Source organism: Salarias fasciatus, chromosome 5 (assembly GCF_902148845.1).
Source record: "Salarias fasciatus chromosome 5, fSalaFa1.1, whole genome shotgun sequence".
NCBI lineage: Eukaryota > Metazoa > Chordata > Actinopteri > Blenniiformes > Blenniidae > Salarias > Salarias fasciatus.
Window position 1 is genome coordinate 10493509 of NC_043749.1, and position 16656 is coordinate 10510164.

The 16656-nt window shown below is 41.6% G+C and overlaps 3 protein-coding genes across 4 annotated transcripts in view; 2 read left to right on the top strand and 1 right to left on the bottom strand.

The window, feature by feature from the left end:
• Positions 1-111: 111 nt before the first annotated feature.
• On the top strand, positions 112-1418 carry spcs1 (signal peptidase complex subunit 1). Its single transcript, XM_030092606.1, has 4 exons — positions 112-277; positions 813-872; positions 960-1046; positions 1160-1418. The coding sequence occupies exons 1-4, from the start codon at positions 242-244 to the stop codon at positions 1283-1285; spliced, it is 309 nt and encodes a 102-aa protein (XP_029948466.1). The 5' UTR covers positions 112-241; the 3' UTR covers positions 1286-1418.
• On the bottom strand, positions 1337-8575 carry nek4 (NIMA-related kinase 4). Its single transcript, XM_030092605.1, has 16 exons — positions 8278-8575; positions 7116-7382; positions 6809-7006; positions 6292-6399; positions 5910-6064; positions 5612-5756; positions 4924-5529; positions 4794-4838; positions 4566-4709; positions 4186-4344; positions 3997-4063; positions 3342-3454; positions 3134-3222; positions 2816-3030; positions 2596-2732; positions 1337-2181 (listed from the first exon to the last, which is right to left on the bottom strand). The coding sequence occupies exons 1-16, from the start codon at positions 8365-8367 to the stop codon at positions 2083-2085; spliced, it is 2637 nt and encodes an 878-aa protein (XP_029948465.1). The 5' UTR covers positions 8368-8575; the 3' UTR covers positions 1337-2082.
• Positions 8576-12394: 3819 nt separating this feature from the next.
• camk1b (calcium/calmodulin-dependent protein kinase Ib) overlaps positions 12395-16656 on the top strand; it is a 31090-nt gene continuing 26828 nt past the window's right edge. The window contains exons 1-2 of one of the 2 annotated variants that reach the window (XM_030091407.1): positions 12486-12500; positions 14159-14178. In XM_030091407.1, the coding sequence (XP_029947267.1) occupies positions 14168-14178 (11 nt within the window). In that variant the 5' untranslated portion in view covers positions 12486-12500; positions 14159-14167. Of the gene's footprint in view, positions 12508-14158; positions 14179-16656 lie in introns of both variants that reach the window. The other variant, XM_030091408.1, reaches the window with a different exon arrangement.

Sequence of the window (16656 nt, forward strand, 5' to 3'; positions counted from 1 at the left end):
AATATCTGGTCAGGCAGTTATTTAGACTCCTAAATCTCATAACAAACACAACAACAAATTTGACCGTAACACGTAGCGTCGTGCCCAATCGCTTGTGTATGAAGCTTTGCACATGCGCAGTGCACGCCGGGGTCCTGCTCACTGGTGCGACGTAGCGTATCGAATCCCGGAAGTGAAGTTTTCGTGCTGCTCTCGCTAAATCTTCCAGGTTTGTTCTGCCCTCGCCCGTCAAAGTGCAAAGATGCTGGCCATATTCAAGACCATCCCCACGCATATGGTAAGAGACAAGTACCCCATCTGTGTGTAAACTGAAACGTGAAGTGTGTTTTATTCATGCTGGCGCGAAGCTATCGTTAGCTCATCCGCATACATGTAACAGCTGCAAAGCAAATGCTCCCTGCATCATAATTACAACCATGTTACCATTCTTCCCTAAAGATAGCCATCTACCGAGATTATTTTCGTTACTCATACACTCATTTATATATCGATTCATCGCTGCTTTAGCAGCCCCTAAAGAGCTTTACACTGTTAATCACATTCTCACAGCCAGATGGAGGGGGCGCTCTGTCAGCGGGGGGCAACTTGTGGTTCAGTGTATCTTGTTTGTAATGAATAAACTTTACACTTCCAACAACTAAACTTTCAACCACAGTCAGGTCTACATTTGATTGCTTTTTTTCATAGCCATCAATATGGTTGTTTTATTTGACTAATAGGTTAAAATGTCCCTGTTCCTGAATTAATGCTGACCTTTTTTGAATTAATGCTGCTGTTCATCTGTGACCTTTTCTTTTAAAAATGTGTTGCAGGATTACAAAGGTCAGAAGCTGGCTGAACAGATTTTCCAAGGAATAATACTAATCTCAGCGGTAACTCCACACAACACATGCAAAGCAGCAACAAAAAGGTAGAAAGGTGTCACAGTTTAATTGATGGCATCTGTATCCTCTTTATAGGTGATCGGGTTTGTGTATGGTCTGATCGTTGAGCAGTTCGGATGGACAGTGTACATAGTCCTGGGTGGTTTTGCTATATCATGTGTGGTAAGTTTTATTAAAGATCTAAAGCATCTAAGTCCCTATTCCCCCCCCCCCCCACACACCCCCCACACTGTTAATTCTTACAGTGGATCAACTGGTTTTGCTCTTTCCTGTAGTTGACCCTGCCTCCGTGGCCCATGTACAGAAAGAATCCACTTTCCTGGCAGCCGGTGGTACCAGAGAGCAGCGGCGAGTCCGTCCAGAAACCTCAGGAAAGCCTCAAGAAGAAGAAGCACAAATAACTCAAGTTTCCCTGCCTGACTGTTAGTACAACTTTTATATCTGAATTTATTTTGAAGATTTGTCTCAAGAACCACAGTTAACTCATAAAAACTCTTTGTTACAGTGTTTTGTCAGCCCAAAATAAAAGATGTTTAAAAAAAAATACTGATTCTGCCTTCCTGTTATAGATATGGGTTTTGTTAATATTTTTTTCTGCATGGTGACTAAATACAAAACAATCCATCGATTTATTATGCTGCCATCAAAATAAGTATTTATATTTTCAACTTGGGAAAAATGTTTATTACAAATAGTTAAAGTTCTACATTGTTTCTAGTTTACATTATTTTGTTACACAAGTGCAGTAGAGCAGCGAGTGTTAGCTCTTGAAAAATACAGCATAGTTGAAACAATTACTGAAATCCTGGCTTGTATTACAGAGAAGCTGTTAATTCCACTACAGCACATAGAAAAGCATGGTACGTTCAAAGACCTGAACTCTTTTGCATAGGCATCATGGAAACTAATCATTTTTAGATTCTACATTTATACTACAAAAATAAATATGTACACATTTAAACATGATGGAGACCAATATGGAACAGATTTCTGAATATTACACTTGAAAAGGAAACTGTCACAGCATGAGAGGTCCTTTGGGAGGACACGAAATTCTTGTTTCTGCTTGAAGGATGAAACTTTTTGTCCCCAAAGACCAGAAATTCTGCAATGCAACACCTTCCTGGATCCACGCCTCTTCTCCAGCGCAAAGCCAGTCTTCACAGTTGAATGTATATGTCCTTATATGAAGATGTTTTTAAACCTTGAAGGCAATATCCTCAAAGAATTTCAGCTGCCTCACCATCACAGCATACGCCTGGTATTTTTCATCTCCCATCTGGTCTCGAAGGAGCAGCTGAAAATGAATGAATCAAAGCTCAGATGAGAAACAAAGGGCAAGAGGTTCACAGCGGGGCCTCTGGGTAATGCACAGTGCAGGCAAATGAATGACGCTGTGCATGTAGAGGCAAATCCGTCCCAGAGGTGCCTGCTGAAATGAACTGGTGGCTCAGTCTGCTGGTGTTTCTTCACTCCAGGCATGTCAGACACCTACTTTTTAAAGTTCACATGTTTAAATAGTCACAGAAACTAAACTAAAACCAAGCACTGGCTCATTTTTTAAGTTAGAAATCAACCTGAATGTTGGAAAAAAGAACAGAAAAAAAAACTGGACTACAAATGGGATCAGTTTGATCAAGGTCAAGTTTTTGTTAACAATACTGTGTTATGATGAGAACCTGCACATAATGCTAGATGGTGTTTTACTCACTTCTCTTTTGGCTTCATCTTCCTCCTCCATGGTCTCCAGCACTTTGTCCAGCAGCTTGACTCCGAGGCCTTTCACCACATCCGTCCTCAGGTGTTCTACAGCTCGTCTTATCTTGGTCGGTCCAGACGGAGAGCCCTCTGCAGAGACGAGCTTGTTCAATGAAACAGAAGCTCCAGGATGGCCGAATAACTAGAAAGCGTGATGGACAAAAGCATCTTACCTGTTATGACTTCTCCGAGGGAAAGGTTCTCCGCCTCCTCTCGAGCCTTCCCATGAAGCACCAGGGTGTCCCTGTACTTCCTGTTCAGTTTAAATTCTGGCAGAGCGGTCGAACCCAGCCTGCTTTTGGCCGTGTCACCGACACCATCAACGTCCATCCTCAGCGTCTGAGTCATCATGTGGACCAAATCCTGCATGTCGTTGGATTCAGACTTTCTGCAGAGATCCAGATGTAACATTTATTTCAGTAGAACTTGTTATAAAAACCTTTCGAGTTCTGTGAAGTTAATGTTGATCGGTGTGTTGGAAATGCTCTCACCTTTCTCCACAGTCTCCTTCAGAACGCTCTGTGGAACTTGTGGATGAGCTGCACTCGTCTTCATCTGATCTCTGCTCCAGCAGTTTATCCTGTCGTCACACAAAATCAGCCGGTCTTACAAAGTTCACAATCAGTGATCACTGTCCTTACAACAGGTACAGAATTCAGACGGGAATTACAAATACATAGCAAAAAATGAGTGTCATACCTTACTGACAGACTCAGTGATAGAGTCTGAAACAGATCGACTGACCGGGGCCCTGTAGTCCTCAGACGTTGTGGAAGAGATGTCATAGGATGCTCTCCGTGAAGCACCAACACCTGAGGAAGGCAGATTTACTTTTTCAAAGCCTCTGATGAAATGAAAATGTCCAGACATATGTTGTTATGGGCTGGTATGATAACACTGTTGACCATTATTACATATTAACAAACAGTTTTATTTGGCGGCTGTGGTTCAGTGGGGAGAGCAGTCGTCTTGCAGTCGGGAGGTTGTTAGTTCGATTCCTGTCTCCCCCTGTCTGCATGTCGAAGTGTCCTTGGGCAAGACACTGAACCCCGAACTGCCCCCAGTGGATGGACTGAGCGCCTTGCATGGCAGCCGCCTCCACTGGTGTGTGAATGTGCGTGTGAATGGGTGAGTGCGTTAATGCAGTGTAAAGCGCTTTGGACTCTGTCAATGCAGTGTAAAAGCGCTATATAAGTGTAGACCATTTACCATTTACCATTTACCCTGTAATAATGTACTGAATATTTAAATGAAAATGTACATATGTTTTGTTTTCTGGTGTAAAAAAGAGATCCAGAATCAAGCTCCATTCGGTTCAATACTTTGCTTCCAGTTTAAATAAAGCAGAAAGTACCTGAGAGGTTGGTGCTCTCTTGTGACTGCCTCAGTCGTCTTCTTTCTCTGGCAGACAGAGGACGGTCCTAAAAACACAATTCAACATCATCAGTGACCGATTGACGATGTTCACAGTTGCTGCAAAAACACAGTCCAGAAAATTATAATATATGGTGTAAAACACTAAAAAGAGTTGATGCGCTCTGACCTGTGGCCTTAAGAAGCCATCCTTGTCAGAAGTGACCGATGTGGAGGCTGCAGTGACAGGCTCCCTGCTTTCTGTGCTCCTCTTGCTCTTTTTCTTTGGTTCCACTGACACACTCTCAACAGGAAGTTGAGGCAAAGGTCTCTGAGTCTGAAACTTGGACTATTGGAAGATATAACAAGATGACATTTTTGTTTTATTTAACCCAACTTAATACTTACATAAAATAGTTTAAAAACATTTCCGCATATTAGCTTGCAGGTTTAGGGGTTTTTTCTTTTCAAGAATTACAAAACCAATGAGAAAAACGACTGTGAGCTGAATTAACACATAATTTTCTGTGATAGTATTAGAATGATGAAGTTTGTGCATTCTTGGTTCACCTTGCCCTGATCCTGTGCTCGTCTCTGTTTCTCTCTCTGTTGTTTGGATATGGATGGTTCAGATGAAACATACAGAGGAGTCTGGCTTGGCACGGCATGGTTTGGTTTACTGACCACTCCGAGTGATTCCTCTCGAACAGGCTCCTAAACACACACAATCACAATGAAATACTGTTTGGAGTCTGGCATTTCCGGAAAAGATCCCTCCAGATCAACATTTCTACTCACTAGTACTGGAGGTTGCAACAGCATTTCTGTAGATTCAAGGTTGTCCTGTAAATACAAAATAAAACATGTCAAAATTAAAAGAGAGCGCTCCACAAATAAACAAAAGAAGGGTATTGTTATGGGTACTCACTTGAACATCTGAGGTATGTGGGCATTGTGCTGATGCTTCAGTCAGTAGGGTCACAGTGTCATTTCTACCGTCATGCTCTAACTCCGCAGCCTGTCTGATGTTCTCTAAATTGGAGTTCTGCGCATCAGCCTTTTTGAGTAACTCCGCTGTATCTTCCTTACCATCCATATCTGACACGTGTTTCTGCCCAGACACAGAAAATGTATCCCCCGTGTTCGGCGTGGCCTGAGACTTGTTGTCTAACAGTCCATTGGACGCCGTTCTCTGTTCTCTGTCCCTATGGAAAACACCCGATACGGCGTGTAGAGGGGACCTGACGGGGGAAGGAGGGGGAGAAAGATCCGGTTTCTCCTGTCCTCTGCTGTGAGCCACAGGCTCACCGGCTGCACCGTGGTCTGACTCGACCGGCTGGGGTGTCTGCACCTGTCTCTTCGCCATGTGGTCATCCTGCTGCAGCTGGACGTCAATGCTGCTGACCGTTGTCATGGATACAATGCTGGCTTGGAGAGTGCTGGGTGAAGAAGGTTTGGGTGGTGACGGTGACTTTGGCGAAGTGCCGCCTTGCACGCCATTTCGACCTTTCTGCTGTTGTGGCTTTTCTTCTTTCTGGGAACAGAGAGAAAAAAAATCGAAAAATCAAAATCCTCTGTAATGTGGGAGAAAACAGAAGCGTCCCTCATGAACTCACCCGTTTCACCCTGGCAAGAGGTTCAGGTTTGGGGCTTGGAGGCTGCTTCTCAGGTTTTGGCTGACATGACGCCACAGAAGCTGCACTGTTGCTCCTACAGTCAGCGCCGCCACTGACGACCTTCTTTCTTGACTTGGCAGTTTTTCTGAAGATGTGCGGATAAAACAACACAAACACGTCTGAGTGAACTGATTGTTCAGTCTTGTCTTTGCTGAGATGCTTTAAACTTAACTTTAAAATGCAGTTTTTCCATTGAGAGCAGCAGTCATGAGTAGAAGCAGAAGCGAAGGGCACCTACTCTTTAGTGGCTTCCAGGAACATGGCTATCTGTCGCTTTATGTAGGGCTGTCGGAGGATGAGTTTGACATCAGGCCTGTTTTCGGGGTTTTTGCACAGCATGCTCTTGATTAGGTCTCCAAGCTGTGGATCGTACCGACTGGGCATCTGTGGCAGCTGATAATAAGCACACCAGAAGAAAAGGTGTAAAGCACATATTTTCCATAGCATCCATCCATCGGTCTTCTTTACAGCTTAGTCCACATGGGTTCCCAGTGGCGGTATTCTCAACAAAGAACCCAAACGTCTCTGCCCCCCACAACTGTCTCTGGCTGCTCCTGGGAGGAACCTGAGCCGCTCAGTAATCAACCTAATTATTCAGACATAAAAACTGTGAAACTCACCTTTCCCTCTACGATACGATACACCAGTGAGTTCATGTCTTTGGCATTGAAAGCATGTTTCAACGTGGACATCTCATACACACAGCAACCCAAAGCCCAGACATCTGACTAAAGAGAAAAATGCATCAGCTGTAAAGCAGGTACAAGTCATACACAACCTTAATGAAAGCAGAGGATGGAAAACTGAAATCAGGAACTGCGGGCACTATAATGATAAAACAGTGAAGTGGGATTAAACTACTAAATGTATGATAGTCCATCCGGAATAAAACAATTTATAAAGTAATCTATTCTTTGTGTTGAAGAGTGAGGTATATATCAAACTGTTAAACAGATGTTTATCCCACTAGTACATCAAATAACGTCATTGCTCTGTCATAAGAACCTCGCCTTCATTGATCATGTTTTTCAGATTCTAACTAAAATCATTCTGGCAAATGTTCACCTTGAAAAAAATAGTTGTCTTATTCTATCCTAAAAACAAACATGACACATTTAAAACAGATGACTTATGTACCTTGTGATTGTACGGTTTATTAGAGAAGAGTTCAGGACTCATGTAATAAGGGGTCCCGATGAGCGTGCTGGCCATATCATTCTGGTTTTCCAGGACTCGTGCGATGCCCAGGTCCCCAACTTTGATGATGTTGGTTTTTGTCAAGAAGATATTCTGTGTTTTAAGGTCCCGATGAAGAATGTTTCTCTCATGAAGATACTTAAAAAAAAAAAAGTAAAACCACAACAGTGAATTCAGATGCTACATTCTCATGTTTGGATGAAATCATACTTAGATTATTGCAAGATTTATTTTCAGTGTATTTTACCTGCAGCGCCATGGCTATCTGGACAAACCACTCCACAACCTGCCTCTCCGGTAACAGCTCTCCTTTTTGTTGTTTGAGGCGGTGATAGAGGTCACCACCTTCACAGAAACCCATCACGATGTACAGCTGGCAGTCAGCTCCTTCCCAAGACTCCCTGTACTTCACAATGTTAGGATGTCGCAGCTGGGACAGGAGCTGAGCCTCCTGCTCTGCAGCTCGCCGTTCCCGCTTGGAGGAGGTGGTTAAATTCAACTTCTTTATGACATACTGTAGAAGGAAGAGGAAAAAAACAGAAGCATGAAAAGTTTTTTTTAAAAATCTGTACAAATTTAAAACTAATGGAAGAAGAAGCTATGCCAATCAGTTATGGACTCATAACTACTCATCGATTAACACAGCTGCCAAACATACAATCTATATTCCATTCACAATTTGCACACTGTGGGTCATGATGTTTGAAATTTAAATCAAATACAGTAGCAGATAAAAACAGTACCGAAATATAGAACCAAAAAACAAGCAATCTCTGAGTTTAATAGAACATTTATAGTCACTGCTAGAGAAATCTTATAGCCTGAGAGAAAGAACAACCCAATTCCAGTGTGCTGTAAGTGCACAGAAAAACAGAGAAGCTGTCAGAAGAGAGAGGGTTTAAGATGGAACCTTTCCTAAGATATTTCAGATTGTTCATCATGGGCTTTGTGATCAGTGTGACAAATATTTTCAAGATGTTTCTCGTTCTTTGCAATAAAGCAATAAAATAAAGATCAAATATCCGTAAAAAAATTAAACAGCTTGTGCCATGTTATGTGGGTAACGAATAGCAATTTATACAGAATATTATTTCATGTCAATAAGTCATGAAACTGTGACAATTCAGATTAAAATTGCTGGAATCAAACAATATCCAGGAACGTCCAGGCAAGACTTCTGCAACGCAAACAGCGTGTTTTAACCATTAACCAAACAGCTAAACTAGGACTGCTGCAAAGACAACAAATCAGTGTTTTTAGCTGACTTCAGCTAACTTCAAGCTAGCAGCGCCACTCGTGTGAGGTGTCAGGAACTCGACAAAAACAATGAAGATCTGTTTGAAAAGGCTGCTTAATAAATCGCAGTTGTATAAAATCGGGAGCTCTGTTTTCCTCTCTTGTTTCGTTACCTGTCGTCGGTCAGTCTTGTGTTTAACCAGGTTCACTTCTCCGTAGCTCCCTTTCCCAACGACCCTGATGAAAGCATAATTATTCATCATCCCTCAAAAGCTTCATAACGCGGGTCCGAAACAATGAAGCGTTACTCCGCGGAAAGCTCTTCGCTCTTATCTCGTCCCATAATCCAGCGGCACAGAGGGTGGAAACATGTGAAATCTGTTTGGGAAAAGTTGGAAACGGCAGGCTGGGGACGTGGAAAAGGCAGGAAATCAGAACCCGTCCGCAGTTTTTCGTCACTAGGCAACTGTCAGCTCGCGGGGCGGCGGAGGGGGATGAAGGCGCGCGTGATGCGGGCGCAGCGGTGAGTTCACAGCGCAGCGACACCCAGCGGCCGGAGGTGGAAACTGGAACATAGTTTTAATACTCTGACATAGCGAGAGGCGAAAGCTGCAAGTGTGGTGAGTGAAAATAAGAAAGACCCTAAAAAAATCTGTTAAAATCGCTCGGTACAACTTCAAAATGTCAAATTATCTTTGATATAAACAAATAAACAAAGTTTGATGAAGCTATGATTGATTACTTCAGCAAGTTTTTTTTTAATCACTTTAGCATATGGAAAAACTATCTGTTGGTATGGGTAATTTTGGTTTGAGCTTTGTGAATGAATACTATAGGAAGTGAAATGATGTTGAAAATGTGTTTAAGCTTCAGAGTGCCATAGTGGGGAGTGTTTTAAAGATATTGAGTGGTATGAGCATCAACAAAACCACCAGGCTGGACAGCATACCTGCACGTTTCATCATCGACGCTGCTTTGGTGTTAGCTCGTCCAATCACTCATATTGGAAACTTGTCCTTATGCATATGTCAGCTTCCTGATGAACTCAGTGGCGAGAGTTGTACCATTGTATAAAAAGATGAACAGAACTGAGGTCAGTTTTTATAGGCTTGTATCAATCTTGAATGTTATGTAAAAAAGCTATAGAAAGTGTGGTCTTTAATCAGTTGAATGAATATCTCGATCAAAATGGTCTCTTGTATGAATCTCAGTCAGGGTTTAGAGCCAATTATTCCATTGATACGTCTCTTATCTCGATGTGTGATTGAATAAGGGAAGGGTTTGATAAAGGTCACTATGGTGGTATGGTGATGCTTGACCTTCCAAAGGCTTTTGGAGCGGTGGATCATTATATTTTTTTGGAGAAACTCAATAAGGCCCTTGGGATGGATGCAGGGTCTGTAGAATGGTTTCATTCTTACCTCAGTAAAAGACAAAAGGCGATGTGAGTGGTGAGGTGTCATCTCGTAGAAAAATAATATGGGGTACCACAGGGTTCCATTCTTGGACCATTGCTGTTTCTGATTTATGTCAACAATATGTCCAGAGCAATACAATGTAAATTTTCACTTTACTCTGATGACTTTGTATTACTGGTGTCCGGAAAAGATATATCCTATGTACAAGAAATTCTTAGTGTGGAACTGCATGGTTCATGAATGGCTAACAGACAACAAGCCCTCCTTACGCTTAGGTAAAACTGAAAGTATCGTCTTTGCATCAAGCCAGAACCTGAAGAAACAGGACTCTGTGAAGGTTTGGTATGCTGGATGTGACTACTGAGTAAAAGCAACAAATTTCCTATCTAGGTTTAAATTTGGATCAATCATTGTTGGATAAAATAGCTGCCCAAAATGTAATCACAAAATCTAATTACAAACTCCAGTTACTTCGTAGAACTACAAGAAAAACTGATACATAGCAAGAAACTGTTGGTGTTTGCTTTGATTCAGTGTAACTTCGACAATGCCTGTTCCTCCTGGTTCAGTGGTCTCACTCATAAAAGTAAATCTTGCCTTCAAGTTGTACAAAATATTGCTCGTATTAGTGTAGAAGAGTTTGTAAAAGTGGACATGCATACTGTTGATTATCGGGTCCAAGCACTAAAGCTCAACCATACGTATGATATTTACCATGGAACAGCCCTGTTGTACCTTCTGTCCAACGTAGAGCACAGTAATTAAACATGAACGAGGATCAGTGCCTCATCTTTTGTTGTATGACCAGCTGTTTATAGCAAAAACTCTTTTATTTACACCGGTATCAACTCTGGATTAATGTACCTCTACTGATCCTTTGTTATTTTTATTTCAATTATGTTAATATTTGTTGATCGGAAGGATTTAATTTAGGCCTTTTAGGCTTCTCTCCTGTCATTTACACTCAGGTTCTATTTAGTTTAATTCTGTATTATGTTCTTATGTGGTACATATTTAAATAAAAGGAAATAAGTCTTTTTCAGGAGCCTCATGGTGTCAGCAGCCCTAAAAGGGGAGCTGCCCAGTTGGCAACAAAAGTGGGCTATTTATGTTTGCAACCTTCATATGAAACTTCATGTTGGTTTGATTTCCCATCAACCTCCTGTGTTTACTTGAAAAAACTTCTCAGGCTATTTATATTCAAACTCAAACATGAATTTGTTTTAGCTTGTGCTTCTGTCGGCTCCTTTATAAAGAAGAGGGACGCTCAAACAACAGCTGTGATTAATCATTTGGACGAGGCTTCCTTTAATTTCCCAGCACACACAGTACTCTTTTGAACTCATAATATTCATCTGTGCTGCTGAGTGCATGTTAAGATTGTTGCGAGAACAGTGAGAATATCTCCATATGTATGTTTTAACAGAATTGTCTGGGTTTTTTTTCCTCTTTTTTTCTTTCTTTTAGAGGGTTAGTTCAAAAGTGGCTGATTGGTGAATTTTAAAAGACACGTATCTGGATATCTGTGTTGGCAACCAATCCAAAGTGTTCCATAAAGTGGAATCAACTCCTCACCCTGATTGTGGTCAGGAAAAGAGGATTAGACCTGAGTACTGAAATTGAAACTGTTGATTTCAATAAAATTGATTTACATGAAAAGTATCATACACAATCTTTTTGTTGAGTTTGAAGGATAAATGATTGCCTCTCAGTAGCTAAAAGTGTTAAAGAGAGCCACTAGTGGCAAATCTCTAAGGTGTTTCCTAAGTAAATGCTCAGTACACCTCTGTAGGGCATCAATAATAATCAGAGGCATAATGCTTTTATCTAATTCTAAATCTAATTGACCTTGCACGTTTGAGGGTCATTAATCCACTAGATGGAGCACCAGACCATCAAAAACTGACCCTGCACAAACACTAACAAGCCTTACAGAGTGCAGCATGTCAGTGTGTATGAACATGGAGAAGTCAGTTGTGTGCATTTTGAACTGTGCATGTTACTGAACAAAAAACTTTGGGGGGGGGGTCTTCACTTCAAAGGTGAGACCACTGATCTGTAACAGTAGATCACATGCATCATCACCAGGGCTGAAGCCTATATAGTCTGAATTAAGGCTGAGCAGACCAACAGACTGAAAATCTCCATTCAGACATTCAGAGACACATTTGCAAATGCGGCCAATTTGGAATCACCAGTAAAAGTATCAATGTCTTTTGGATTCAGTTGGAAAATACCTGGTGGATCTGAGAGCTCCACCCGGAACACCTGCAGCATTCGGTTTATTCAGCCTTCTAGTCATGGAGAATGTTATTATAATAGAAAAATACTCCAGATTTCTATGTAAACTGCTTTGCAGAATGTTACACTTATTTGAAACTTTTTCATGACTGACTGTGTTTTAAGTCTTTATCAGGCAAGTGAACACATTTAGCAACATCCTCATCTCTTCCTGTGTCCTTCACAGAAAACATGAGAACATTTTTCAGACACTGATCAGTTTTGCCTCTGTCCCTTGAAAAAACACAACTTACTAGTGCTGAAAGTCATCTAAATTGTGCTTTCTCTTATCGAAATTGTATATTTCAATCACGAATTATGGTTGAAATATAATGAGTGCTTTTAAAAAAATAATAACTCGAGTTGAAATCCATTTCCTGAGCTGTGCCTTCTCCTCCTCCATGCAGGGCCGCAGCAGCAGCTCAGGTGAGGGTCGTTCATCACGGCCGCTCCGGGTCACCTCCAGGCCCACTTTATATCTCGGGCGCGCGGAGTCACGCGGGGAAAGGGGCGGAGCTGTTTACCTGTGCGCCGCAGCCCGGCCTGTGATTGGTCCGCCGGCCGTCCAGCCCCGGGGTGACGTCAGGAGCAGCGCTGCCGGAGAGGCGGCGGAGTGCGGCTTCAGTAGAGCGCTCCGAGCCGCAGACCGACACGGAGGAGGACACCGGGCACCGACGCTGCACCTCACCCACAGCAAATTCACAGGTACGAAGCAAATAAGCCCCGCCGCACTCTCTTCGTATAAACTTTACATTTTGCGCCGTGGAGGAGGTCGTACTGACGTCGCAGCGTGGTTTCTCCGTACAATTATCACACGAACTGTAGTAAACCTTCACTCAGCCTTATCTGGACTTTTATTATGGGCGTGCGTGTGTGTGTGTTCTTGATTGCATTTTAAGTGTGATTTACTTTTGGAATAACTCTCTATAGCGTCACTCTATGAGGGAGGCGGGTGGAGATGACAGCAGCCTCGCTGGGGTCATTTCCCTCTCATTCACATGAGGGGGACTTGAATGAAACTGAACCTGCAGTTAGGAAGATCAGATACTGACATGGAGTGTGTCAGGGACCGAAGTGACTCGTCCACTTCCGTTGACTGGGACTACACTGCTCGTGTGGATTAAGTCAAGTTTAATTAGTGTAATCTGACTATTAATGACAGGGTGGCGTTGATGTTTACAAGAAAATATGGTGACGATGCTTTTTCGTGTGAATTTGTTCCCAAAGACAATACTCTGAATGTTTCCCTTTCCTTCCATTTTCATTCAGACTCATTCACTTTCTCTTTCTTAATCTCTCTCTCTCTCTCTCCTCCCCTCTTCAGTCTGTGGGATCTTGTAAGAAGTCTGCTTATCAATTAATGAGCTCCTCTTGAAAGGAGATTTGTTGTGCGTCATTGACACCGGCTGACCAATCACACTGCGATTTAGAAATCTGTGTGCTCCCAGTCAGACACTCATACAAGCCAAGGATGGTGCTGTTTTGGATGGCACCTGTTCTCTGAATTCAGTAGTAATGACTAGTAAAGCAGACATAACATAGATTAACAGTGATTTACCACTTGGTTCTTGTCTGTTGTCTTTAAATATCACCTAGCAGGCAAAATAGGGCATTTGTCCTCCAACTTATTTGTCTAAGTCAACAGTTCGACCTATTGAATCTGTTTGTTGTTGCTGTTTTGTGCAAAATGTGAACAGAGTTTTACCATTTCATCTCCAGCATTTTCTGTGTGCTTCATTCTGGACAACTTGTACATGTGTTCTTGTCTTCAAATTGTTTAAAAACACTAAATTTCCAAAATGTAGCTACATGCATAAACTATTGCAAAATAAAAAGAGAAAAAAAAACCACTGTGAGTTATATAGAAGTATAGTAAGAACAGGAATGGAATATTTTTGGTATGTTTGATCCATGAGTTTTTTTTAGAACTTGACAGGAGCAGTCCTCACAGTTTGGAGCTGTGCCAGACTGTCTAGTGAGATATGACATAATAGTAGTAAAATTGAGCCAAGATCAATATTTGAATGTTTTCAGAGGCAAATAAGAAACAACGAGTGACTTTGTTGGTTTGGTAGCATCATTATAAATGTAAAGTGTTGATATCTAAAGAAAAAAGTTGATACAAACAGACTTTATTATACGTTTCATTTTAAAACTGAGATATATATTGTTTTCCACCATTGGCATTTTTTTTGTGTTCATCTTTGATTCTGTGTCACTATGCGTGTGTTTAAGTGTCACCACTCATTTTAACGCCACTGCAGTGTACGCTGCGCTCTAACTTGTAACTACGTTTCATTTTTGTCACACTTAACTGTCGTCGTGTGTATATGTGTGTTTCTTCTGTCCACTGCACAACACAGGAATGGGAAACCAGTGAGTACAGCGACTCTCTCTGTGTCAGTCTCCAGCCAGGGTGAATGCTGCATGTCACCTAGTATTCAGGGAATGTGGTTTTGATATTGTGCATCTCCTGATCTCAAGCTTGTTAAATCCTTTTGCCTCTTGGGGTCTGAGCAGCTTACCGTACTGGCCAACAAGTCATGCCATCTGTGGACATTCAGGGGCCTCTGTGGCCCTCTACATGCTCATACCTGCATGTGTCTTTCCTCTTCTCTCCTATACTTTTAAGCTTTGCCCTGATCTGCCCCCGTGTGTCTGAAACATAAACCTGATTCTGCTGTTTATAGCATTGTGCCTGTTTGAAACAAACAGACCCCCTTGCTCATCTATACAAATGTCCCTAAAGCTCCAGTGGCTTGGCGTGCTGTTTTACATGTGACATGAGGTTGCCCAATGAAAACCAGAACCATTTGCTGGGTAACCAGTGGCAAGTGAAGGTTGATGCTTTCATAGATTTTTTTTTTTTTTTAAATGACTTTGATGTTGAGCACCGCTCACTCACAGTGCATGAATTTATGTGAATATACATGTATTTACGTATGAGCAAGGTGAGATGCTACAAACAAGCAGTATGTGAGAGGTGTTTTCACTGTTTCTTCAGCTTCCTTTAAAAAAAATAAAAAAAGCCGCGTTGTTATTTTTAAATCGAACCACTGTCATGGTCTGCCTGAATTCTGGTTCGACACTGACAATAAGAATAAAGGTGCAACCGTTGTTTTGGTTTGTTTTTCTTCCCACTTGTCTATACTGATTTTTTTTCCAATTGTTTTATTCTTGTCATCATAGAGTTGTAACTGGCACCATACAATAGGCTTTGCTTTTGTTGAAAACAGTCAAAAGTACAAAGTTGCCTCCATGAATTTTCACTACATCATCCTGAATCCTATTGACCAGACGATAAAAAGTTACATGTCATCCCAGTGTATCTAAAAACACTAATATCCTAATATTTATATAAATAGTACAACTTCAATTTACTCCAGATCACATTGTAATGAAAACATTGACATGAAAATCATGCCTGTAATGGATCGTAAGGTTCCATCGAAGGAGACTGGTCAGACGTACTTTGGAATGGAGTCACGCTCTGCTCTATATTCTGTTTGTTTATCCTCTCCGGTACTTATTAGGAATTGCGAGCAGAGGCTGCAAAATGTCAGATTTACCGGCAAAGCTCTCACACACTTTCAGCTGGACTTCCTCTTACTGCTTCCCTTAAGCACGTTACTTTGCATGCTGTTTGTTCATGTCTCATTTAGACACGCTTCCTTTTACTTCAGTTGCTCAAAAATAACAAATGATGCGGTCTAAAAATCAGCTCAGATGGGATTTTTAAATGCAAACTACAAGCCACGGTCATGGTGCTTTAACATGACTTTTTTTTTATGAATAAAATACATTTAAAGTAAATGTGACATACTGCATCCAGTTGAAGTAACCAGAATGATTCCCGGCTCAGCTGCCACCTGCCATTAGACACTAAAGCAATTTAGACTCCCAGATACCGCCGCAGTGACGTTGGGTTTCCATGGCGACACGTATGAAGCTGACTTCTGGCATTAGTGGAGGTAGCAAGAGAGAGCGCGCGTGCGTGTGTGCGTGCGTGCGTGCGTGCGTGCGTAAGTGTGTGCGTGCATGTGTGTGTGTGACTGCAGCCGTGATCGTCCATGCCCCAGTAACAATAACTCTGAAATGACTGTAGATGTCCCCTGTTGATGGCTTAATGTGCCTCACACACACAGTTCAGCACTGAATTGAGCTGATTCTGAAGCAGTTGGAGGATGATTAGCTGCCTTGTTATAAAGTCTTTATCAACGCAGCACTTGTGCGATCCAGAACAATGCGTTACATTATCTCATATATAGACAGGCTGGCTGTAAAGTTGCCAGGCAAGCAGCAGGAACAGAGGAGGAGTGAGGCACGGTGATATGAACAGGGCTATTTTAGTCCTGGAGGTCTTGAGTTATAGGCACTTTCTGGGTTTAAATGATGATAACTGAGTAAGAAGGGTCCTTTGAAAGTGTGGTTAGGACAAACATCTTAGTGTGTTTGTGACTCAAAGTTTACCACTGTACCAGAGATCATTCCTTTATGATCTGGACCAAAAAACCGATGACAAAGTTAATTTCGGTTAGTATTTCTTCATAAAGAAACACTCAGTCGTTTGGTTTCTAAATATAATTTCCTTAATTCCTGAGTGTAAACTGGGCTTGGCTTTACTGTAGTGTCATGAAACAAATTCTTGTTGATTATAAATATGCAGGAGCCTGATTGCACTGACAACTTTTCATAACAAATCTGAACAAAAGATGTTTTCTGTACATTTAGAGCAGATTTTGAAAAGAGCATTTGTTATGTGATACATATTTTCTGACATTACTGCCATGACTGGAATGCATGTTTCTCGTAGTTATAACTCAAAGACCATATATGAAGATGTTGTCCAAATAT